The 23,178-nt window shown below is 54.5% G+C and overlaps 10 protein-coding genes across 10 annotated transcripts; 7 read left to right on the top strand and 3 right to left on the bottom strand.

Moving 5' to 3' along the window:
* Window positions 1–740: 740 nt before the first annotated feature.
* On the top strand, window positions 741–2,914 carry TYR (uncharacterized protein; the record flags this gene model as incomplete). The annotated part of the gene is made up of 2 exons (XM_003853198.1): window positions 741–1,821; window positions 1,880–2,914. 2 exons carry the CDS (start codon window positions 828–830, stop codon window positions 2,758–2,760), a joined length of 1,875 nt encoding a protein of 624 aa, XP_003853246.1.
* A 572-nt stretch (window positions 2,915–3,486) lies between these two features.
* Window positions 3,487–4,692, top strand: MYCGRDRAFT_40839 (uncharacterized protein; the record flags this gene model as incomplete). Its single annotated transcript, XM_003853199.1, has 1 exon — window positions 3,487–4,692. One exon carries the CDS (start codon window positions 3,487–3,489, stop codon window positions 4,690–4,692), a length of 1,206 nt encoding a protein of 401 aa, XP_003853247.1.
* A 405-nt stretch (window positions 4,693–5,097) lies between these two features.
* Window positions 5,098–6,118, top strand: MYCGRDRAFT_39852 (uncharacterized protein; the record flags this gene model as incomplete). The annotated part of the gene is made up of 4 exons (XM_003853200.1): window positions 5,098–5,209; window positions 5,271–5,319; window positions 5,374–5,953; window positions 6,020–6,118. 4 exons carry the CDS (start codon window positions 5,098–5,100, stop codon window positions 6,116–6,118), a joined length of 840 nt encoding a protein of 279 aa, XP_003853248.1.
* Window positions 6,119–6,200: 82 nt separating this feature from the next.
* MYCGRDRAFT_104297 (uncharacterized protein) lies at window positions 6,201–7,046 on the bottom strand (the record flags this gene model as incomplete). Its single annotated transcript, XM_003853086.1, has 1 exon — window positions 6,201–7,046. The coding sequence occupies one exon, from the start codon at window positions 7,034–7,036 to the stop codon at window positions 6,314–6,316; it is 723 nt and encodes a 240-aa protein (XP_003853134.1).
* A 413-nt stretch (window positions 7,047–7,459) lies between these two features.
* Window positions 7,460–9,610, top strand: MYCGRDRAFT_41185 (uncharacterized protein; the record flags this gene model as incomplete). Its single annotated transcript, XM_003853201.1, has 1 exon — window positions 7,460–9,610. One exon carries the CDS (start codon window positions 7,460–7,462, stop codon window positions 9,608–9,610), a length of 2,151 nt encoding a protein of 716 aa, XP_003853249.1.
* Window positions 9,611–9,923: 313 nt separating this feature from the next.
* On the bottom strand, window positions 9,924–10,619 carry MYCGRDRAFT_17862 (uncharacterized protein; the record flags this gene model as incomplete). The annotated part of the gene is made up of 1 exon (XM_003853085.1): window positions 9,924–10,619. A coding segment is annotated over one exon (696 nt), but the record flags the coding sequence as incomplete, so codon positions are not given.
* Window positions 10,620–11,776: 1,157 nt separating this feature from the next.
* On the bottom strand, window positions 11,777–15,007 carry MYCGRDRAFT_92834 (uncharacterized protein; the record flags this gene model as incomplete). Its single annotated transcript, XM_003853084.1, has 7 exons — window positions 11,777–12,827; window positions 12,887–13,078; window positions 13,128–13,556; window positions 13,609–14,474; window positions 14,531–14,674; window positions 14,739–14,756; window positions 14,813–15,007. 7 exons carry the CDS (start codon window positions 15,005–15,007, stop codon window positions 11,777–11,779), a joined length of 2,895 nt encoding a protein of 964 aa, XP_003853132.1.
* Window positions 15,008–17,051: 2,044 nt separating this feature from the next.
* On the top strand, window positions 17,052–18,826 carry MYCGRDRAFT_40002 (uncharacterized protein; the record flags this gene model as incomplete). The annotated part of the gene is made up of 2 exons (XM_003853202.1): window positions 17,052–18,350; window positions 18,467–18,826. The coding sequence occupies 2 exons, from the start codon at window positions 17,052–17,054 to the stop codon at window positions 18,824–18,826; spliced, it is 1,659 nt and encodes a 552-aa protein (XP_003853250.1).
* A 358-nt stretch (window positions 18,827–19,184) lies between these two features.
* MYCGRDRAFT_92832 (uncharacterized protein) lies at window positions 19,185–19,724 on the top strand (the record flags this gene model as incomplete). The annotated part of the gene is made up of 1 exon (XM_003853203.1): window positions 19,185–19,724. The coding sequence occupies one exon, from the start codon at window positions 19,185–19,187 to the stop codon at window positions 19,722–19,724; it is 540 nt and encodes a 179-aa protein (XP_003853251.1).
* Window positions 19,725–20,364: 640 nt separating this feature from the next.
* Window positions 20,365–22,041, top strand: MYCGRDRAFT_41214 (uncharacterized protein; the record flags this gene model as incomplete). Its single annotated transcript, XM_003853204.1, has 5 exons — window positions 20,365–20,552; window positions 20,616–21,042; window positions 21,095–21,309; window positions 21,363–21,486; window positions 21,559–22,041. 5 exons carry the CDS (start codon window positions 20,365–20,367, stop codon window positions 22,039–22,041), a joined length of 1,437 nt encoding a protein of 478 aa, XP_003853252.1.
* Window positions 22,042–23,178: the final 1,137 nt, after the last annotated feature.

Raw genomic sequence — 23,178 nt, 5'->3', positions numbered from 1 at the left:
CTTACCCGAGTTTTTCACGAGTCTGGGCGCGCCTGGAGTTGCGGAACAACACACCGCTTGTCAGGCCACAGGCTGGGCGTGGCCTGATGCATGCTCAGACCCGTTCTAGTTGACTCGACATGCCATGTGGCGACAGCTTACACTACTGACACATATGCGAACAAGTCACCGAATTGGCCCCATGAGTCCATGACACAGGACAGGACGGAAGCGTCGAGTGAACGACTCGACGTCAGGCCCCATTTTATCGTTCAACCGGCGTTGTTATTGACAACGCGCGTCTCGAGGAATAACCGCCCACTTTGCCCAGAGGTGGAGGTAGCATTGCCAATTAAACGGCCGACGCCACGGGGGTCGCTGTGGAGCGGCTGTGGGTGGGCTCAGGTCCGTCTGACGTGCCGGGCTCGCGCATCGCGTGGGTGACCAATGTGAGCCCGCTTCTCAAGCTCTAAACGCACTAAGCCTCCCATCTTCCCGATCAAGCTTTCTGGCGTCCGTCTGGAACGGTGAGTCTTTCCACTGAAGGTTTTGCCCTCGGAGCCAAATGGATCAGGCCATGCGACGCCGATGCCCAGTTCCGCTTAGCGAGCCCGTATCTGCTGGCAATAATAATATTAGATCGTCCTTCGTGCAGCCCCTGTGGGCTCTGCCCGGCGCTGCTGTCGAAAACGGGCAGCTCGCGTGCCGGAGCATCTTACTTATACGCCCTCCTGGTCGTTGCGCCATTCTTTTACTGCTTACTCTCACCCCCGTTTCTCTTCCCTGCCAACTCAATCTTCATCGCCGGCCAGCCCTTGCTCGGTCGACAATTACCTTCGTTCGCAACCATGCGCTTCTTCACTTCCCTTGCCGCTCTTTCGCTCGCTTTCTCTTCTACCTTCGCCGCCCCTGTCGAACAAAATGAGCACACTCTGGAGACGCGACAGTCCGGCATTGTCCTCACCACCGGTGCTCAGGGCAACATCCTCGTCCGCAAAGAGATCCGACAGTTGAAGGACCAGAATCTTGATCAATGGACACTTTTCATCCTGGCCATGAAATCATGGTACACGCAATCACAATCGAGCTCCACGTCCTTCTTCGGAATGGCAAATATTCACGGTGTGCCGATGGGTAACTACAACGGTGTCGGGCAGTGCAGCAACTGTAATGGTGCGACGGGATACGGTGTCCACGACTCCATCCTCTTTCCACCGTGGCACCGCGTCTACCTCGCCCATTTTGAGCAAGAGTTGATCAAGGTCGCCAAAAATGTTGCCAACTCCTACCCGGCATCTGGAAACAACGGTTGGACACGAAGCAGAATGGTTACTGCTGCTAACAATCTGCGATTGCCATACTGGGACTGGGCTGCCAAAGTACCAAGCGGACGCCCGGCCATGCCACTCATGTTCACCGACACAACCGTCACGGTCTGGGACGCAACCGGACAGAAGACATATGAGAACCCTCTCTACACTTTCAGGATCAACGATCCCAGCGGAACGTTGTACACTCCATTCGTCAACTGGAGGCAGACGTACCGCTGGCCCAACAACAACAGCAACAACCCATCCAGCCAGACCGGCAAGATGGCCTCCGCCTTTGCGAATGCGCGTCAAGGATACGCCGATCAGGTGTACAGCTTGTTCACTCAGTGCGACGATTACCTTCACTGGTCCAACGACCAAGCCGGCAGCTCTTCCACCAGGTGTTCTACCTCGATTGAGGCTGTTCACAACAACGTCCACAACATCGTTGGTGGCCCACCTGGCTCCGTCTCCGGTGGCCACATGACCTACCTGCCTCTCGGCGCAATGGACCCAACTTTCTTCCTTCACCGTACGAATTTGGCCTACATCCTGTCGCTTTCGATTAGCTTACTGACATTCGATCCCAGATGCCAACGTCGATCGCTACTTCGCCATGTGGCAGCGAACTCACCCTAACCAATGGCTGGGCAACCAGGCCGCGCCATCCACCTCGTGGACAATCTCTAGAGGTTACAATGTGAACGGCGGAACACCTCTCACTCCTTTCTTCTACGACGGCTACGGAAACTTCTGGAAGTCCGACCAGGTCCGTGACTGGACCGTGTTGAAGTACACCTACCCAGAGTTCGCCAACAGCGATGGCTCTGCCGCCTCCATCAACAGGTACATTAACAATCTCTACGGACCCAACGCTGGCGCCGTCGCCGGTTCCTCCAAGCGACAAATTCTCAGCGGTGTGCAAGCCATTGTCAACAAGACTTCAACTGCTATCGAGGGCACCGCCAAGGACATCATGTCCGGCAACCCGCTCAAGGCCGCCAATGGCACCACATACCAATACGTCGCGAACATCCAGGCTCCTCGCAACTCGCTCGGCGGCTCTTACACAGTCTACCTTTTCAACGGCCAGCCGTCCTCTGCCGCCAGTGACTACCCTCTCGACTCCAAGCTCGTCGGCTCCATGGCCGTGACCTCCGTCAGCCCCAACTCGCCAGGCGGCGGCATGGGCGACAACGGCGTGATCGTCTCCAGCTCCGTGCCATTGACTCGCACTCTGCAGAGCCAAGTCAGCAGCTCTGGCCTTGCCTCGCTCGCCGAGGCGCTGGTCGGTCCCTTCCTCACCAAGAGCTTGGTCGTCAAGATCATTGGACCTACGGGCAATGCCATCGACCCTAAGTCATTGGACGGTTTCTCCTGCGAGGTTGCCGGTTCCACCGCGCAACTGCCCAGCGATCCTTCCGTGCTTCCGGTCTTCTCGGAATTCGTCAAATTGATCAGCATCGTTTAAATATCGACAGACTCGAGCGCTTGATGTTTGCGCGTTTTGTTCTTCTAGTTTGCAGTTTGTTACCACCCAGTTACTGGACGAACGGGACGAGAAGTGAGTTGAAAGTGGATTTGAGAATCACAGAAAGGGAACAACGACGAAAGTAATCTGAGCTTTCGCGAACTGTCTATACGACCCCAGAACTTCCTATATAGTCCAATCTTCATAATCTGAAATGTCAAATACCAGATCTTTCTCCAAGCACTCTTCCATCAGAGTTGTTTTTGTTCTGGACCCCAAACAATATATTCCGCGGTAAACTCTCATCACACGCGCAGGGTCAGCGTTATTGATCGCTGCGAACGACGAGTCATCATCCCGACCAGTTCGTCCTTGTGGCAGGGTCTCATTGGTCTGAAAGCATGGGCATTGATCAATCGGCTCGGCCTCCCAGGAGTATGCCTGAAACAATTGGCATCAAGTCGAAGCCTATTTCCGGGTTGATTCAGGCGGTCAACTCTTCCTTTTGTGGTCAACAGGAAACATCGTCACCGCTGCGATACCGGAAGGAAGAAGACTTGTAATACCCGAAAGGAGGGCACAGTACACTGCAACGACAGGCCGTCCATGGTCTTCAGTCCAGACTGCGATCCCGCTCATGTGTATTTGTCACCAGCACAAACACCGCTTGACGACCTCAGACCTCAGTCGTGCGCTGTTTACAGCATCGCCGCCATGCTCAAGTCAATGCTCCAGGCTGTGTCCCTCCCGCTGGCACTGAGCTCGGCCCAGCTCCTCCCCGAAAGCGTCCAGCTTCCACTTGTCAGAGAATGTGGCCCATCGTCAGCCCGCGTGGTCTGCGTCGAACGATATGCCTCCGTCATGCCTTATCACTTCTCTCGCGAGCCGATCATCAACGACACCGAAGTTCAATTCGGGAACACTTCCGTGCCAAACGATCCGTCTTTTGACTTAGTCTCCTCGGCGAACTTCGTTGTCTTTGACGAAGAACGAGCCTTGGACATCCTCGGCAACAACCCGACCTACGAAGTCGTGCTCAACGTTTCAAATACTCCGCACGAAGCGCCCGTGTATGTTCCAAGCCTGAATAAGATCTTCCTCAACGATCTTGCTGCTACACTCAGTCAGCTCGTTATCGATCTGAACAGCGAGCCACCCACGATCAGTGATTTTACCAGCGATCCCCCTGTGCTGATTCCCAACGGCGGTACCTTCCACAACGGCCTCATCTACTGGGCTACAGCAGCTGGGAACACCACCGCCCCCGGCGGCGAGCAGAGACCCGGCATCGTCACCCTCGATCCACATACCAACAAGTCGACAGTTCTGCTCAACAACTTCTTCGGCTACTACTTCAACAGCCTCGACGATCTGACAGTGGACAGCAACGGAGTCGTCTGGTTCACCGACACGGAGTATGGCTACCTGTTCCACGCCTCGGACACAGCGCCTGTCCTCAAACCTTCGACGTATCGTTTCGATCCGAAGACCGGCAATGTGCGGGTGGTCGAAGACACTCTGACCGTACCGAATGGAATCGCACTCAGCTCGGATGGCAAGTATGCCTATATCGGCGATACTGGAGCGCACACCCTTGAGAATCCGGCGGTCAATCAGAAAGGTCCACGGACGGTGTACAAGTTCGATGTCGTCGACGACGGAACGAATCTCTGCTGCAGGAGACCGTTCTACTTCTCGCAGGACTGGCTACCTGATGGGTTGAGAGAAGCTCGGAATGGAATGGTCGTGATTGCCGCGGGGAGTGGTGTCGATGTGGTTGATTCGTATGGACAGCTCGTGTTAAGGATTCAGACGGACTTTATGGTTCAGAACTTTGTTTGGGCTGGGAACGAGTTAAAGGATCTTTGGCTTACTGGAAATGGAAAGATAGCGAGAGTGAAGTGGGAGCTGCAAGGGCCTGTATTGACGTGAGCAGGGGTTAGTCCGACTTGCCATCATTGCCTGATGAGGAAGGAGCAAGTCTAGGCAAGAGGCAGGTTGAATTAGAGTTTCATATTCGGGAACGATGGGGCCGAGAGAGGAATGTGAAGACGACGACACTTCTCTCTTCTCCTGTTCCCACATTCGCACAACACACAATATTTCGCCTTGAAACAGGCATTCGTTCGCCCCTGATCACCAATTCTTCGACGTTGTGAAATCGCGGAAATCCAAGCCCAAAGACAACGATCGATGACGTAACAATCGATACTTCGTGTCACCTACATGCTCGTGCGAAGTTGTTTGATCGCAGCTGCATCATCAACGACCAAATCTCTGAGATTTCTATCCACCGGAGCATCAATATCATCTCAAACCTTCCGGCCATTCTCAGCCATGTCGTGGATGGACAGCTGGTCACGACCAAACGCAAACAGCAAAGTACCTGCGCCGCTTTACCTTTCTGGAGATGATGTGCCATACTGCCATACGTGTGGGAGGGTGATGAGTGAGTCCAATTTTACTGTGAAGGCGATTTGCAGGACTAACGCGCATAGATTCGAAGAAAGTCAACAGCAAAAAGCAAACTGCCAACCCAATCAAGTATTGTAGTGATAGGTCGGTTTCGATATCCTGTTATTGAGGCATCCTCGCTAATTCGTTGGTACTCAGGTGCCGTAACCGCAAACCTGGAGCTCTAGACCGCAAGATTGAGAGGACCATTGCTTCCCTTCTCAACGGCGAGGAAGATTGCGGCCTCGAAAAGACAGCCGCTCGGGACAGAGTTGTCAAAGGAGACCCTCGACTAATCGTGACGTGTGGCGAAATCGAAGAAATTATCTTTGGCACACGCTTCGATCCTGAGAAAACTCACGGTAGAAGGAAGAATCGCAAAAGTCGAGCCATTGGAGCATCAAAAGAAGAATGGAAGAGCGTCGATATGGTCGACTCGGAAACCTCAGATTCCCAGGATGATGAGGAAGACGAGTACCATGACGATCACTCCGACTTTGGATTCTCCGATGATGGCGCCGCATCGGGAGGCGGCGTCAGGGTCAGGCCTCCTCAAACGGAGTCAGATGTCAACTTCAGCGTGGGAGGTGAACGGAGTCGTAACGAGAAGATCGAAGAGACGCCACTAGATCTTGAGAAGCGAAGAGAGGGGGCAAAAAGGGCAGAAGAGAGGGAGATGGTCAAAAGAGCTGCGAGGAGGGCTATCGTGTTTGGTCTAGAAGTGCCCCGAATGGATCCTGTGCCGCAGAAGGGCGGCAAGAAGGGAAAGAAGGGAGAAGAAAGGGTCGAGCTACCACCTACGGAGATCAGGAAGGCTGAGGGGTTGATGAATGGGATTGTCGTGGAGCCTTCCTTCGCGAAAGGCAATTGGAGCGTTAGGTGGAGAGACAGGACCGCACAGTGATTGGCATGCGTCGTCGAGTCGAAGCAGTATCTCTGATATGCGTACAGGACACTCTTGTGCACAGACACTGGAGGGTAATGTACAGAACTCTCATTCACGACCAGCCTCGTTATCGTACGTCCATCCACGCTCGAACACTCAGCTGTGAACATGTCGGTATGCATCTCGTATATTCACATTACCTCCTCTTGCTCGCTACCATCCCTGCTTCTTCATCTTCATCACCATCCGCACCGTCTCCTTGAACCCCGCCTTGAAATTCTTCCTCCACCTCTCACTCTTCAGCCTCTTTCGCTTCAAACCCGGCCGTTCATGAAATCTTTGCCTCATAAAATCTCTCTTCACGCTATTCCTCGCACACAAGATCTCCAGTGATCTGAACGCCCGTCCAACATCCATTCTCCTCTCCGGATCCACCCTGACCTGTCGTCCAGTACTTGAATTGAGCTTCATCGGGGGTTCCACAATGTCCATTGAAGGTGCGAGTCCCAAAGGTGATGACGGAATCATCCTGTCCATTTGTGAACCTTGCGAAGCCAGGGGAGACGGGTATGCTGAGCTCATGCCGCTGGTGAAGACGTCGAAGGAGTTCCCTTCGCGCGGGCGATTGGCGAGGATGGCGTCGCTGGATTTGGCGGTGCCTGAGGAGGGAGTGCGGGATGTTCGATTCGCAACGGGCGATTTGTTGCCGCTGAGGGTATCGTCTAGCAAATCGGCAATGTCCATGTCAAATCGAGATGTCGAGGGATCGTCTGCTCTTCGCGCGGGAACCGTTGTGAAGGCTCGTGATGGGAGGACGCTGCTGGTTCGGCATGGTTGCTGGAGATGTTGCACCACGCGCGATGCTCTGGTAGGTAGTTGTGGGAGTCGGCGCACTGCCGGAGCCAGTAAAGGCAGTAATCTGAAGGAGGCCTCCATGTGATGTATGATGTGGTCGAGTAAGTGAAGCACCCGGCCAATGTCGATGCGATGCGGAGTTCCGCTCGGGAGAGACGCCAACTTTTCGCCAAGGCCGCCGCGAAGCTTCAAAAGTAGAAGGTTGCTGTCTTGACACAACACTTCTGCAAACGCAACATCTGGAAACACTGAACCGCCGCCCGCCATACTCCCTGGGTTCAACGAGAATTGCATCCGCTCATACCACTTGACAGCATCTTTCACTTCTGATTCGCGACACGAAACACCACCATGGCGTACTACGGCCCACCGGGCTCGTATGGCCAATTCCCACCAGGAGGAGCGCCGCCTGGATTCGGCGCTCCGCCAGGCTTCGATAATGTCGCTCCTGGCATGCCCTCACAGTCTCCCGGCGGCATGTCTGCGCCATTCCAAGCGCCGAACATGCCTGGCATCAACTTCAACGCTCCGGTGATTCGTTTGGGTGTTGATGGACCAAGAGCTGGCGGTCCTCCAGACAACAGAAATGGCGGCGATCGCGGTGGAAGAGGCGACCGAGGAGGCAACGATAACATGGGCAATCGGGGCAGAATGGGACTCGGCATGGACAACGATCGTGGTCCAAGAAATCTGGATCGCGAGAGACAGCAGGTTCGCGACAATATGCTTGCTCTCCAACCACCCACACGAGAAGAGGTTGCGCGCACGGTTTTCATCGGTGGTCTCACTGAAGGCGCGCCGAATGACGATCAGCTCGAGGCCATTCTGCGGTGCGCGGGCAAGCTACGAAGGTGGACACGCGCACGGGACGCAGACGACAAGAGGTGCAAGTTTGGATTTGCGGAGTACGAAGATGTGGAGAGTCTGGAAGCGGCGAGCGAGATCTATCAAGATGTCGAAGTGCCTCTTTTCAACGCGGATGGGTCGGCACAGAAGGATGAGGACGCTGAGGAAGAGGTCAAGAAGACAAAGCTTCTGCTGGTCGTGGACGACGCTAGCAAGAAATACATTGAAGAGTGGAAAGGTCGTGTAAAGGAGGACGACGATGCGCGACAATTCCGAATCGACGGCTGCAAAGAGGATCTCAGATCGGTCATTGCAACTCTAGCCAAGAGCGCTGCAGTCAACGGCGTGAATGGACATCATGATGGGGATGTGGTGATGGGAGAGACCAACGGGAACTCAGCCGAAGTCATAAACATTCCAACAAGCACTCTCGAAGACGACCTGGCCGACATCCCTGCGGAGATGCGCGCAACTGTTGCTGAAGAGATCAAGAACTTCCGCGATCGGTCCAACCGAAGAGATATCGAACGACTCCGCCGCGAGGAAGAAATGGAGCAGAACGAGCGTAATCGTGCGACTGCTGCAGCTCGAGCGAACCGGCAGGCGTCTCCTCCACCTTCCGCTGGTGCCGGCCGAATTCCTAGCGGCCCTCGTGGAACACATGGTGTGTCAGGTGCTCCATCTGGTCCGAAGGGCTTCCGAGGCGCACAGCTTCCAAGCGACTACGTCAACGGTGTGGTGTTCGTTCCTGGTGTAGGACCCAATGGCGCCGGTACTCATGTATCTATCAACCGCGAGGATGACGATGCAGAGGAGTCAGACGATGAGCTGGAGCGCAGACGAGAGGCAAAGAAGAACGCCGAACTCGACGCACATCATGAAAGTCAAGTGCAAAAATGGCAGGCGAAAGAGCGCTCTCGCCGGGCGGCTGCCGACCGCGAGCGCAAGCGCCAGGATGATGAGGAAAGGAACTTTGCGCGAGCTCGAGAGGATATGCTCGCCCGGCTGGCAAATTGGAACGACGACGAACAAGCTGATATCCGGAAGGAATTGTACTACAAGGATCGCTCCGTTTGGCTTCGCAATCGCGAGGCACCTCGCGATACGGAACGCCGAGATGACGACCACGACCGGAGAGCGGAGGAGAGAGAGAAGGCTGATCAGCGTCGACATGAGGCGGAAGCTCAAGGCCAGGCGAATAGCTTCCTCGACTCTATGGGCAGCGATTTGGGTACCAAGGGTGCTGAACGCGAGCAAGCTCCAGCAGCAGGTTTCGGAGGTCTCAAATTTAGCTTGGGATCTGCAGCGGCAGCTAAGACGAAACAGCAGCAGCCGGCCATCAAGCGTGCGTTTGCAGACATTGAAGGTCTGCTCGAAGACGAAGAAGATGCTGCGGCAGCAGGTACGAGGCGTCTCGAACTCAAGACTCTGCAAGACACCTCTACCGTGCCCATCTCTGGCGCCGATCTCACGGAAGAAGAAAAGGGCGAAGCGCGCCAGCAGCTCGCAACGGAGATCCCGACAGATTCGACGGCGCTGTATGCTCAGCAGATCAAGTGGAAGTCTCTGTCTCGCAGCCTTGTGGATGAGCAGATCAAACCGTTCATCGAGAAGAAGATCGTGGACTACTTGGGTGTGCAGGAAGACTTCCTTGTGGATGAGATTATCCAGGGTATCATGGATCAGAAGAAGCCGGAGGTCATGGAGGAGGAGCTCACGGGACCTCTGGAGGATGAGGCGCCGCTGTTGGTGAAGAAGCTGTGGCGTTTGTTGGTGTTCTGGGGAGAGTGTGCTAGCAGAGGGTTGTAAAAGTATAGGCAAAGGCGAGGATAGCGATGGACGACTATGCGGATGGTGGCAGGGAAGGCATGTTGGAGATGAAAAGGCTAGGCATACGATGTGAGCTGATCAGGCAGCGAACCGTGCAGTGAGTATACTCTCTGAGATCGCCTTTCGACGTTCTGGTCTTGCTGCAGACGTTCCAGAGCTCCTCCGAGTTGCTGTAAAAACACATTGCCCCAATTCTTCATTGCACGGAATCCGCCTTCGTGCCCTCCTTTGCGATCTCTCCTTGACCCTTCACCTCCCCTCCCACCTCCTCTCCCACTGTCTGACCACTCCCCTCCACATCCGGCCAAAAAATACTCTCAATCCACACAACCTGCCTCCAAGCCCTCTCACACTCCCTCCACACCCACCCTCCCTCCTCAACTCCAACTTCATCCACCAACCCCCTCAACCGCCCCACAAACCCCTCGAACTCCTCCGAGCTCCAATTGGGAATGAAGACCCTGGCCATGACATCCTGCCCAGCATCACCTTCCCCCTTCTGCGCAACGCAATGCGATTTGGCAAACTTCCACGCCCGTAAATAACACTCCTCCGTAGCCCACAACACCACCAACCCCACCACCCACCCTTTTGCACCACCCGTCGCACCCGCGAACAAATCCCGATAACATCTCGTCGCCGTGCCCTCCTCCACTTCCCCGCCACACACCTCCGCTTCCCATCCTTCCTGCCTCGCTACCTCCTCGAACATCCCGATCTCTCTCCTAATATTCGCCAACGCATCGATCAACACGTCCGCTACCCTCCACTCCAATGACGTAGAGCGGGAAGGGTGGGAGGGAAGGGGCAAGGAGGAGAGGATGGAGCCGATGAAAGAGGGGTAGGAGAGGGCGTAGAGGCGGTCTTGGGCGAGCCAGGTTGTGAGGATTGAAGGGGGGAGGGTGGAGGTCGCGGCGGCGAGGAGGAAGGGGTGGGTTGTTGCGGTGTGCAGGTGGGATGGGGTGAGGGAGAGGAGGTGGGTTGTTAGGGAGGGGGGCATGGTGAGGGAGGAAGGATGTGTGTTGAGGGAGTGGTTGGGAGGGCTGGTGGTTTTGTTTAGGTTTGGTGGTTTCGTTGGGGTTGCGGATGTGGGCCTCAAGAGTTGCGTCCGGATGGTATCTATGGTGTCTGGAATCTGCGCTCGAGTTGCAATCTTTCTGGTCCAGTGGATGGTCGTGGTTGAGGAAGTTGTCGGTTAGGGTTATCGTTCTCCGTTAGGGTTGTTGCTCTCCCCTAAGGTTATCTACGAGCTCCTCAAAACTCGTATCCTTTCGGCAGTGTCTTCTTCTGATCTATTCTCGAGTTACACCTTTGTTCTGAGCAAGCGAACAAAATCAAATGCTTTCTCCGCGATGCCGTGCTGCTTTTGTCCGGTCGTTCGTTCTTAGGGTTGTCGCTTTCCGGTAGGATTGTTTCCTCCTTAGGGTAATCGACGTTGTACTCCTCAAAACTCGTATCCAATTGGCAGTGAAATCTTGACCTGTCCTTCGAGTTGACGTTTCTCCGAGCAAGCGGCAGATGTGATTTGCTTGCTTTCTTTTCCGATGGTGTCCAGCTCAGGTCGTCCATTAAGTAAATGTGATGGTCGGAAGGATTGTTGAGCTCGGAATAAATGACGCGAGCTGAGCTGGCCACCTCATGCTGTGGGTGAAATCCTCGGGCTTGCAGCTGACATTGCAGTCGAGCATATTCACCCTCAACACCCCATGCCATCCCCTGAACGCGCAGAACGTACATGAACTATTCGAGGACCTGCATCTCATGCATCATCGCCGAACAATGCACATGAGCTTGGCTTGAAAACGGGCACGACTCGATGCGGTAGTCATATGCTAACAGCTATCTACCGAGCGCCAACACATATCCCTCGACTCTCATCATGAAAATGCATCATAAACCTATACTTTTTCTGTCCTTCTCGGAAATACATGATCTCATGCTCATGCGTGTGGGAATCTGTCAGATAAGACGCCGCCACGGGCCACTGCTTTGGTCCCAAAACTCCCCCTCCTCCTCCTCTCACCCAAATCCATGCCATTCCCGAAACTCCTGCTCCTATCATCGTACAAACATGCCACCCGTTCGCTCCCAAACTCCTCCTTACCCCATCAAATTTTTAGAATGCTCCATCCCTCAATCTCACTCTCAACCGTACCCATTCGAAGCGCCATTCAATCCATTCAACCCATTCAAATCCCCCGCATTCTGAATCCCAAAAAACTCGAACCAATCCCCCACATTCAACGTCGTCGGCACGATCGGACCGCCGGTTGTAGAAGAAGAATTACTCCACACATCATCCGGCCGTGCCGTATTCGCCTGGTTCATCGATGTCCACGCCGCCGCATCGTGGTGGTAGTCCATCGGCTGAACGGTGCTGCCGTCGACCATGTTGGGCATGTGACCAGCGTGGAGTTGTGATGGACTTTGAAGATGTTGAGGATTGAATTGTGGTTGACCGATGTTTCCACGAAGTGCGGGATCGACCATGTTTTGAACGGGACTGTTGGTGACGACAGGGAAGAGGGAGTTGGCCTCTGGAGGGAAGAGCTGGTCGGGTTGGTAATTCTGCCACAGATCCTCGGAGATCTTGGGCGAGCCCCGCGTGTGCAGGAAGAAGTCGGGTGGTGTGCCGGGGATGGAGAAGCCATTGAAGGGTGAACCGGGCCGAGTGTGAGGTCGTGATCGGCCCATGAACGCATCATTACCCTGTCGGATCACGGGACTGCTAGCGGCGATGTTGGGTAGTTGATGCATGTCGGGAGCCTGTGTACCCGATGGGATGCCTTGTGAAGGCGACAGAACCGGTGACTGCGGCCGCGATCGTTCGTACGACATTTGCGGGGCAGGAGGTCCGTTTGAGTAACCCATTTCCATGTCATCAAACTTACGCTTCTGCGCGTCAGGTCCATCCGTGTTGGCGGGATTGTTGCCCGGCCTTCGTTGTGTGGTGCTGGGCTTGTTTTTGGCGTGCCGCCTGCCTGCTGCTTTCTGCAACCGCTCTTCGAGAGCTTTATTTCCGAGGATGGATTCAAACAGAGTGTGCACCATCTTGGCCACCAGCCAGACCTTGGAAACATCCTTGAGCGCGTTCATGCAGATCGTCAGCCGTGCTTGTGTAGCCGACACGATCGTCTGACTGGACGAGCGCATCTGGTAGACATGCATGATCAACGCGGAGAATAAACTGTAAACACTGCATCCGCTGTCAGTAACGTCGAACACGCGGTTGGTGACCAGGTCTGTGTAGCTTACATGAATGCAGGCGTGTATCGAAGTTGATCGTGCTTCTGTAACGTTTCGATGATCGAGGTGATCATCGCGGCGGCTTGGTAGGCAATGCCTCGGGATGGGTAGGCGGTCTCTTCGGGGTAGCCGTTCATTGGTCGAGCATCAACAGCCCCTGCTGGTGGCATGTGAGCTCTGTGTAGAAGACACAAGATGGTGCTACGAGATGTCAGTCGTCGCCCGCAATCGTTCAATCTGTAATACACACTAGTAGTTTGACTGAAGAAGAGCGGACCAGAAGTGGTGACGTTGCGGCTCCCACCGCACTTCTGGAGGACAATTCTGAAGCCAGTCTGCAAGTGCCATATCGCTGTGCGTCAGGTCGAGCGCATTGTTGCGCCGTTCCTTTTTCGCCACAGAGTACTGTTGAGAGAGCACAAGACCCATAATCTCGCACAGCTTGACGTAGTTGAGGAAGAAGTGGACGTGAGTGGGATCTGGTGGGAATTCTGCCGGTCGGTCGGGTTCGTCGTCGATGAAATCGTCCTCGGTGACCATCTCAACATCGGAATCGTCAATGTTGATGGAGACGGGGCGGCCGAGAGCGACAGCGACGGAACGATCGCGGGTGAACAGTGTCCACCATATTCGTTTCCAGAGTCTCTTGTCCGCTTTGCTGAGCTGTGATTGCTCCACACTGAGAAATATGGTCAGCGCTGATTGGGAAATAGCAAGTTTGCTCATCTCACCTTCTGTGCATGCCTGAGCCTTGCGCAACAATAACGGCAACTCTGCTCCAGTAAAAGACGTTTTTCGTCACGTCTGCAGCCACGTCAGACTGAAGGTGCATAACGGATGCGTCTGGTGGTGCTAGTCCCTTACCCTCTGGTCCTTCCCAATACCAACCCATTAAAATCAGTGCTTGAACAATGGTCACGCGATCGTCCTCGTAATTAGCGTCGTAGAGCGCTTTGGCTCGTTTGTAAAACGTCATGGCCGCGGGTGTCGTGGAGCCGTTGGCGTCCATCAGCTGCGGATTGCTGCAGACTCGCGATCCTGCCAGCAGAATTGCCTGGAGTAGAAGCAGAGAGGGCGGGTTCTTCGTGTCTCGATATCGTCGCATGAACTTGCTGCGATTGATGACAGGCACAACCGGCGCGATCCAAGTGAAGAATGCATCGACCAGTTCGTCGCATAGTTGTCGCGGTGGGAGGAGAAAGGCTCCTCTTTGGTGAAGGATGTCAATCTCGACATTATCGAGTTCGTTGATCCGTGCTCGAGCACCGCGGACATTCTCCGGTAAGGGGTAGTGAACTACATCAGTCGCTCCGAGACGATCCTGAACCAGTAGGGACAAATTCGAAGACTCGCCAAGATATGCCACACGTCCAGCTTCCTTGATGGGTGCTCGTGCAAACTTTGGTTTCATGTACTGTGCGTAGGTTCCGTTGGAGGCTTGTTGGCTCGCATAGTACGCGTCCGAGCCTTCCGTCTTGGGCATACCCGCGGAAGTATTCATACCAATCTTCTCTGGGGGAATGTCGCGTGTCATGACCATCTCTCCTCGTCCTGGAAAAGCATCATTCGCGACTGCTGGTGATCGATCGTCGTCTGCCTGGGAATCTATAGGTTCACTGCCGTACGTTTCGTCAGCACAGCACTTGTCCTCACCGCTATTGCATCCTCCATCACCCACCTGTCGTTATCCTTCTTCCCTCCTGTCTTCTTCCTCTTTGGCGCCGGGATCTTGCATTCGATGGAAAAGGCGACGCAGTTGGTGCACGGCACTCCGAGACTAGCGGCATCGCAGCGGACCTGCATGAATGTTATTCGGACTGTGCATGTGGTGCGTGATCGGTGACTCTCGCGCGGGACATACCTTCCGGGCATGGCAAGTCTGCGATGTTTATTAGTACTGTGTATGAGATGTGATGTTCTCTGTGTGAAACCCACCTCGCAGGCTCGCGATGCTCTTTGTCGTCGGAATGATGGGTGGCCAGGCATCTGATCCTTGGGCGCAGCGGCGCCAGATTGACCACCATTGTTGCCAGCGCTGACCGGAGTGTTGCTCGTGGGTGTGACCAGTTGCGCGCTGCCGTCGTTGGGCGTGATGGCCACGGCCAGCGGACGCTCGCGGGGCTGGTCCATGGCGGATCGGATTGCGTGGTCGGCGGATGTCAAGCTCTTACGGGGCGCAGTGCGCGCACATCGCTCACGGAGGTGACAGAGCGCTCTCCGGGGGGTTGAACTCGTCTCAAGCACGTATGATGGGTCTGGGAAATAGGCGGGTGGTGAAGTGCTGGTGGTGTTATTGAGGATTGTCGAACGTGCGGGACCGTTGGCAGTGTCTGGAACGAAGCTCGACCTCTAGTCCTACCTCTCTCCACCCGCCAGCCACGGTGCCAATTTCTGGGGTTATGCAAGGCAAGATCACAGGATGCACCAAGACCGAGACGTTACTACAAGGAACAGCTTCTCCTGCATCATCCAAGCATCGTCACACATCCAATCCACGACGATACGATGTACACTTCCAAGAGGCTTGTACGTAGCTTTCGTTTGCTTCCGGGGCCGCCCGACAATTCTGCCTGCCTGCTCTGCTCTGCCCTGCTATAGTTCTACTGTAAGATGAAAAGGACCGAGGCATAAATTCTGCACTCCACCAACACGATCGGCGCTGGGGAAGCTCCCTTGAAGTTTGCCCAGCCTTTGATCTCCATAACCACCACTGCCGCTCTGCCATATAAGGCATCGACTGCGCTCGAGGACTGCACCTCCATATACGCCATTCTCCAGATCTCCTGCGCACGAGTTCCCAGCACACAGGGCCACAGGTACATCACCGCCAGGTTCTAGATCATACTGTACATCCCTCTGTTCTCCACCATCCTTTGGGAGAAGTCTGGACGCCGCGCCAAGAGCGGTCTCTGGGGCCAGTAAGACATCTCTTGATGACTTCGTACCTTTCCGACTTCCTGAAAGCCATGTCTCCCTCGAAGACCACAACGCAGCCTTACAGCACAAACATCACCCGACAGACGACGCACCGACAGTAAATGACCGATGCTCCCGTCAGTGTCAAAGGTGGAGCCTCACACTGACCCTGTCAAACATGTTTACCGGCCGCCATATCAAACCCTGATCTCGACTTGTTGATGAGCGGTCGTGGACTCGCATGGTAAGCTCAAAGTATCGCTGCTTCACGAAGAATTGAAACAGTGGAACCATTTCCACCATGCTTCCTACGATCCTCTCATAGACCCTGCTCACCAGCTCTGCCGTTTACCCTAATGTCCGTGGAGGTATCCCCCAGTTTTCGAGTCATGCAAGCACATCTTGATGGACAGCTTGACCGTGAATTGGTTAAAGCTTTCGTCGCATCCTTCACGCGACGATTCCGCCATCGAGATCTGCCATCCGACAACAATTAAGGTCAAGAATGCCGACGACTACTGCTCCGACTTTAATGGTACGCAGCACAAAGGCAGCAAGGCTCGAAACCGCATCTGCCTACGACCACAGCTGGCCACCCACTCCGACCTGTCCGCGTGTTCATCGAGCATCTCAAGAGCATAAACTCACGCTCCGCCCTGCGAACTACCTCCTATGCCGTGTCCTGTCTCAAAACACCACGCGACAACTGCAATCCGACCAAGTCTCAGCCAATGTCTGGCTTGACTCTGGTGAACTTCACGACTGGTACAGTGAGACGCGTTCACTCTTGCCCTTGATTCATCTCAAAGAGGCATCTCACTGTCATGGCTTCAAGAAGACGGAACACATATGACAATTCCGTACAGGTCATGCTCCAGCAGCACATTTCGCTTGTCGAAACAGATGTGCCTCTTCCATCATGAGAACTGCAAAAGGTCTCATCACGAGTCACGACATTCTCTGTAGGGCCATTGCAAAGACACCCTTATTTCGAGGTAGTCGGACTGCAGTCCGTCCGGAAGTCGGCACCATCCCAGCCTCGGCTCTCCGCGTACAGTCTAAACGATTATCCGGTCGTGAACAACACATCCCTGTTGTTCGAACGATATTCGTCGAACCCACTGTTGGACATTGCGGTGAGACTGTTAGATTTTAGTCGAGAAGATCGATCGGAAGGTCCTACATCGACACGATGCTCTGGAAGTCGGATCATCCGGAACTCGACAGTAAGTGCAGAGCCGTCGATGTGAAGGAAGACATGAACCTAACGCCTGAGTCAGTTCCAACAAATGTGACAACATGGGAATGGGTCTTTGAACAACCACACCTACCAAATGGCAAATACGAAAATGCCGTCACGAAAGAGTCCATCGACTACGAAGCCGTCAAGCAGAAATCAACCCAACTGAGCAGTGCTCTCATCCAGAATGGCCTCCAACCCGGCGATACAGTATCGTTATTCGCAACGAATACAATCTGGTATCCTGTCGCTCTCTGGGCTACGATCAGAGCAGGAGGACGCATCAACGGCGCATCATCCGGCTACAATGCAGACGAGATGACCCATGCACTCAAAACGGCAAAGACAAAATTCCTCTTTACATTACCCGCATCTCTCGACGTCGCCTTGGAAGCAGCCAAAAACGTCAATCTACCCGCATCCAACATCTTCCTCCTCGAAGGCAAACGATCAGGCTTCACCACAATTCACGAGCTCATATCCCACGGCTCAACACTCACACCCCACCCCCCGTTCTCCATCCCACCCAATCAAACCAATAAAACCATCTGCGCCTACCTCAACTTCTCCTCCGGCACAACCGGCCTCCCCAAAGCCGTCATGCTCTCCTACCACAACATCATCGCCCAATGCCACCAACTCCGCCAAATGCAAGTCATCGAACCCAACGAACGCCTCCAAGCCTTCGCCGTCACCCCGCTCTTTCACATCACCGGTCTAGTCCGCTACATCCACTACCCCGTCTTCCTCTCCGGCGACTCCATCATGCTTCCCTCCTTCAACCTCGAAACCATGCTGCAAACCATCATCTCCCACAACATCCGCGAACTCATCCTCGTACCCCCGATTGTCATCCGGCTCGTCCGCGACCCCATCGTCGACAAATACCTCCCTTCCCTCCTCCCTATCGTTCGCCGCTGGTCTTCCGGCTCAGCCCCCACCCCTCCCGAAATCATCGCCCTTCTACACGCTAAATTCCCCAGCACCGGGTTCAGGCAGGGCTACGGCGCTACCGAGTCCACCGCTTGCATCACCTGCCATCCGCCCACGCATTACGAATACAAGTACGCTCACACGGGGGGTAAGTTGTGTGCCAACACGATGGCCAAAGTTTTATCGCTGGAGGATCCAAGTGTGGAGATGGGAGTGGATGGGGTGGGCGAGATTTGCGCAAAAGGACCTCAAATTGCGATGGGGTACTTGGATAATGAAGCGAGTACGAGGGAGACGTTTGATGCGGAAGGGTGGTTTCATACGGGGGATGTGGGGTTTTTTGATGCGGAGGGGATGATTCATATTGTGGATCGGATTAAGGAGGTGAGTATTGAAGGGCAAAGGACCTGCAGCTGAGCCCGAGCATGTCTTTCCGGACTCTGTCTGCAGGGTATCGACAGCCTAACACATGAACCACCACTAACCTTTCCCCCACCTAGATGATAAAAGTCCGCGGCCAACAAGTCCCCCCGGCCGAACTCGAAGACGTCCTCCAAGGCCACCCTTCCGTCTCCGACGTCGCAGTGCTCGGCATTCCCGACGCCTACTCGGGTGAAAAACCCAAAGCCTACGTCGTGTTGCAACCCGGCCACACACCCAGTGCGGAGCTGGGAAGGGAATTACTGGCTTGGGTCAAAGAGAGGAAGAGTCGGTATAAATGGTTACTGGAATTGGAGTTTGCGGAGAGTGTGCCGAAGAGTCCGACGGGGAAATTGTTGAGACGGGTGTTGAAGAGTGGGGATCGGGAGGCGGGGAGAGCGAGGGGTGTGACGGTTAGGGAGGAGAGGGGCAAGTTGTGAAAAGGGGGTGCTGGCGCGCTAGTCAGCAAGAAAACGAATTCCATTGTTTTCGAACCACGACAAACAAAAGCCTAAGTCGAAAACACAAAACCTCCATCTCCTTAGCGGCTTCATCACCTTGTTGAAGAATTGGCTTTTTGGTCGCTCTTCACTCCACCAAGTTGCAGCTTCAACAACGACACAACAATATTTCAAACATACGACACATCACTTCAAACAACCAAGGAAGCACATCACGCTCCGATAATCGCCACCTTCATAATTTCCCAAGGACAAGCCCTCCCAGCAACAAGATCATTCTCCATCAACGCCATACCGTCATCAACCTTACCACCCACTCGGTTCCAACATTCCCGCCATGTCAGACATACCGAACAGCAGCGACAACACGAGCTCGATCATGGACGAAGACGTGCGGACCGCCTACGACGCAAAACTCGAGGAGCTCCTGGCAGAACGACTCGAGCGGATAATGCACAATAATTTCCGCTCAGGCGCCAGCATCGCCAGTTTGATCATGAACCACCTCGAAATCGGCATGGATCATTATACTCTGCTCCACTACCTTGAACGGTCGGTGCGGTTGACGAACAGAGCCTCCGAGATCGAAGATATTGTGCTCTGGCTCTTTACAAAAGCGCAGTATGAAGCGTTCAACGCCACGCTGGCTGATGCTCTTCCGTTTGCAATTGCGCCTGCAGAAGTGGAGAGCACTGTCTGCAAGCCAGACCTCGAGTGCGTCCTGGTTTCCACCTGGGATCAGGACATCAATTGCCCGCTTCCTGAACAGCGCCGCTCCCACTCTGACCAGCACAAGCGAAGCGCATCTACGGCATCATCGGACGGGTCGTCTGAATCCGAGGAGGGGGATATGCTCATAGCGGAGGAAGAATTTTGAACCCGCGCACGAATAAAGTCTGTGCCAGTCCCGCATTCTGCTTCTATGGGTGCGGCTCAAACAGCACCTCATCTTCACCGCCCTTGCAGCACGACAAAGCCATTCCCGGACACGAAATCAGCACACAAAAGCTCATTGGGTCCACAAACCTAACAATCTCAAACAACGACACACTCCGCTCCAAAGAAAGCTCGAGAATAATGGAGAACCACTTCGTACAATCTCGGGCACTGCGCTATCGCCTGCCGCACTGTGATGGAAGCAACCATTCAACAGAACAGCACTGGTGGATCTTCTCCGCATCTCGAGACCTCACAACCTCGGGCAAGCATGGCGCGAGCATCTTGGCGGCGACTCTCCAATGTCGACGGCTACAGAGGATGTACTTCGCGAGACCGACAAGATGGACACTCGCGTTCACTCACGCCACGTGCATGATAGCCGACATGTGCCTTTGTGCGGCAATGTTGATGCAGAGGTTTGCACGTCACTGCTTGTGCCGGCGTTATTCCCATGGAGATCTGGCAGAACCCAGCCCGGCGCTTTCAAAGGGTTCCAGTACTTCCAACCCATCTCTCCTTCTGTCCTCGTCGTCCTCCCCACCTCCCAAATTCAGCTCTTTCTCCACTTTCGACTGGCCATGGACATCTCAAAGCACCCCGCCAACGCCGATCATGCCGAGAAGCACCCATCGCCGGCAGAGAGCGATCCTCCATGGGAAGACCCTCGCGTGAAAGCGATCAAACACAAGGTCGACGTACGCCTCTCCGCCACGCTCGCGGTCATGTACATCGTAAACCAAATCGACCGCAGCAATCTAAGCAACGCGTGAGCGACCCGTCTCGATCAATGTTCAAACAGGAAAAACGTGCTAAATGATCTCCACCTCAGCGTCATAGCGGGTATGGACGACACTCTCGCCTTCGAAAACACAAACCGCTACAGCATCATCGTCCTCCTCTTCTTCCCTACCTACGTCCTCTTCCAACCTATTGCTACGGTGCTGGCCCGCAGACTTGGGCCTCGGCCTTTCCTCGCGGCGATTACTCTCGCGTTTGGACTGGTCGTTCTAGGATTCGGGTTCGTTGACAATTGGGCCGAGCTAGCTGGGCTGAGAGTCCTGCTCGGAGCATTCGAGGCTTGCTTCTTCCCCTCGGCGCTGTTTCTCGTGAGTATGTGGTATGTGAGACGGGAGGTGGCGAAGCGGAATGCGTTCTTCTATCTTGTCGGTAATAGTGTAGGCGGGTTTGGAGGAGTGTTGGCGTATGGGTTGCAGCAGATGGATGGCCTCGGAGGACTGGAGGGGTGGAGGTGGATTGTAAGTGTACGATTTCAAGGTTAGAGTACGGTGCCTGGCTGACATGTTACAGTTCGTTATGGAAGGAGTTATAACGGCGATCATTGCTCTCGTTGGATACACCTTCCTCATCGACTTTCCCGAAGACGCCCACAAGACCAAGTCGTTCCTTACGAGCGAGGAGATCAAGATTATGGTCGATCGTGTTGAACGGGATCGCGGCGACGCTCATGTCACCCCGTTCAGTCTGAAGAACTACCTCGTCCAAGGCAAGGACTGGAAAGTCTGGTAAGCAGCGGTCAGATATCCGCACTCATGATGCCAAGCTAATCAACGCCCAGGTTCTTCGCCCTCAACTTCGGTCTGTCCGGCCTCGTCACCTACGCCGTCTCCTACTTCCTCCCCATCATCCTCCGCAACACGCTCGGCTTCTCCGTCGTGCAAGCCCAATGCCTCACCGCACCAGTACGCCATCCATCCAATCAACCCCCCCTTAGCTCTCCCTGCAGTCTCTAACCTCCACCTCCATCCAAACAGTGCTACGCCTTCTCCTTCCTCCTCGGCTTCACAGAATCCTACCTCTCCGACAAATACACCCTCCGCGGCCCCGTCCTCATCTTCAACGCCCTCCTCGAAATCACTGGCATCGCCATCCTCGGGTACGCCTCCCAACCCTACGTCCGCTACTTCGGCGCCTTCCTCATCACCGGCGGCGCGAACAGCAACATTCCCGCGAGCATGACCTACCAAGCAAACAATGTGGTCGGCCAGTGGCGTCGAGCTTTCACGGCCGCGACTATTGTCGCCGCAGGAGGGGTCGGAGGGGTGATTGGAAGCGTGGCGTTTCGACCGCAGGATTCTCCAGGATATGGGCCGGGGTTGTGGACTTGTTTCGTGGCGGCGGGGGTGACGGTGGGCAGTGTAGTCACGACGACGGTGTATATGTGGAGGATGAATCGGAAGCAGGCGAGGGGAGAGTGCGTGATCGAGGGGGTGGTGGGGTTTCGGTATACATTGTGAGGCTGACCGCTGATATCGATGCGGATGTCGGGCGTCTCTGGGATGTTGGGAATTCATCGCCCCAGGGAATGCACGCATCTTTGAACATGTACGGCACAAGAGTCACAGCTCGCGTTGTCCTCGTGCCGGTTCGCCAACTCGTGGAAGTCCACGCGGGCTTGCCAAAGGTGTCTCCGGTCTCCTTCGCCCTATGCCTCTTGGTTTCTCCCCAGACAACAACCCGAGTCTAGTGAGGGCGACCGACATGCTTAGTTGAATCTTCGAGTTGGCCTCGACAATCTGGTACCGTATTCTCGGCTTGTACATGGATCTGTCTCCTAGAGAACTGCCAATAAGTGTGAGATGTCGAAGATGAGCCACCCATCTGCTAATCGACGGCGCTGTAGTATTTCCAGCTTGCAACATGGATCTATGCTTGGAACATACAAGCAACCCACATCTTCACTTCTCTCGGAGCGAGCGATCAATCTCATCGTTGCGTTCACCATCAACAAGGTACCGCTCACAACCAAACATCTCTCACCACTCATTTACCCAACCATGATCGCCACCCCACCCCTCCTCGCCATCCTCCACCCCGTCTCCTCCATCCGCCCCTACAAAACCCTTCGACGGCACCCCCAGCGTCTCTCCTCCCGACTGCAACTCAGACGATTTCTTACTTTTCTGGCGTACCTCCATTCCCCCTCCCCAAGGATTCCCTCCCACACCCTTTGCCAGCCCACGAAGTCCAACGCATCGCTAAAGAACAAGTATAGATCGACCCCCGCTACACCCAGGCACCTTCAACAGCAAAAAGATTGCAAACACAAGGAAAAAAGGTCTTCACGACTCGAATCAGTTGGATCAATCAATGGCTTTCCGGAACTGAGATAGGAGGGAGGGTTGTCGGGTCAGGGGGCAGAGTATGTTTGCGCGTCAAATATGATGTTTATATTAGAGATGAGTTGTTGAAGGTGGGGGAGTGTTGGGCACTGGATTTGAGGACGGGGAAAGGGCGGCGGAGTTGGACTCTAGGGGAGTTGGATGGGATCAATGTATGATGTATCCCCGCATTTGGCTGTTTTGGTCGAGATTGAGGTGGTCTTCTGTTATAGTTTCATGAAAAAGTGGATTCAAGACTAATTAACAACACAC

The sequence above is a fragment of the Zymoseptoria tritici genome, chromosome 4 (genome assembly GCF_000219625.1).
Source record: "Zymoseptoria tritici IPO323 chromosome 4, whole genome shotgun sequence".
In the NCBI taxonomy this organism is placed as follows: domain Eukaryota; kingdom Fungi; phylum Ascomycota; class Dothideomycetes; order Mycosphaerellales; family Mycosphaerellaceae; genus Zymoseptoria; species Zymoseptoria tritici.
The sequence above is the reverse complement of the archived record's forward strand: the minus strand, read 5'-3'. Positions and strand labels throughout refer to the sequence as shown.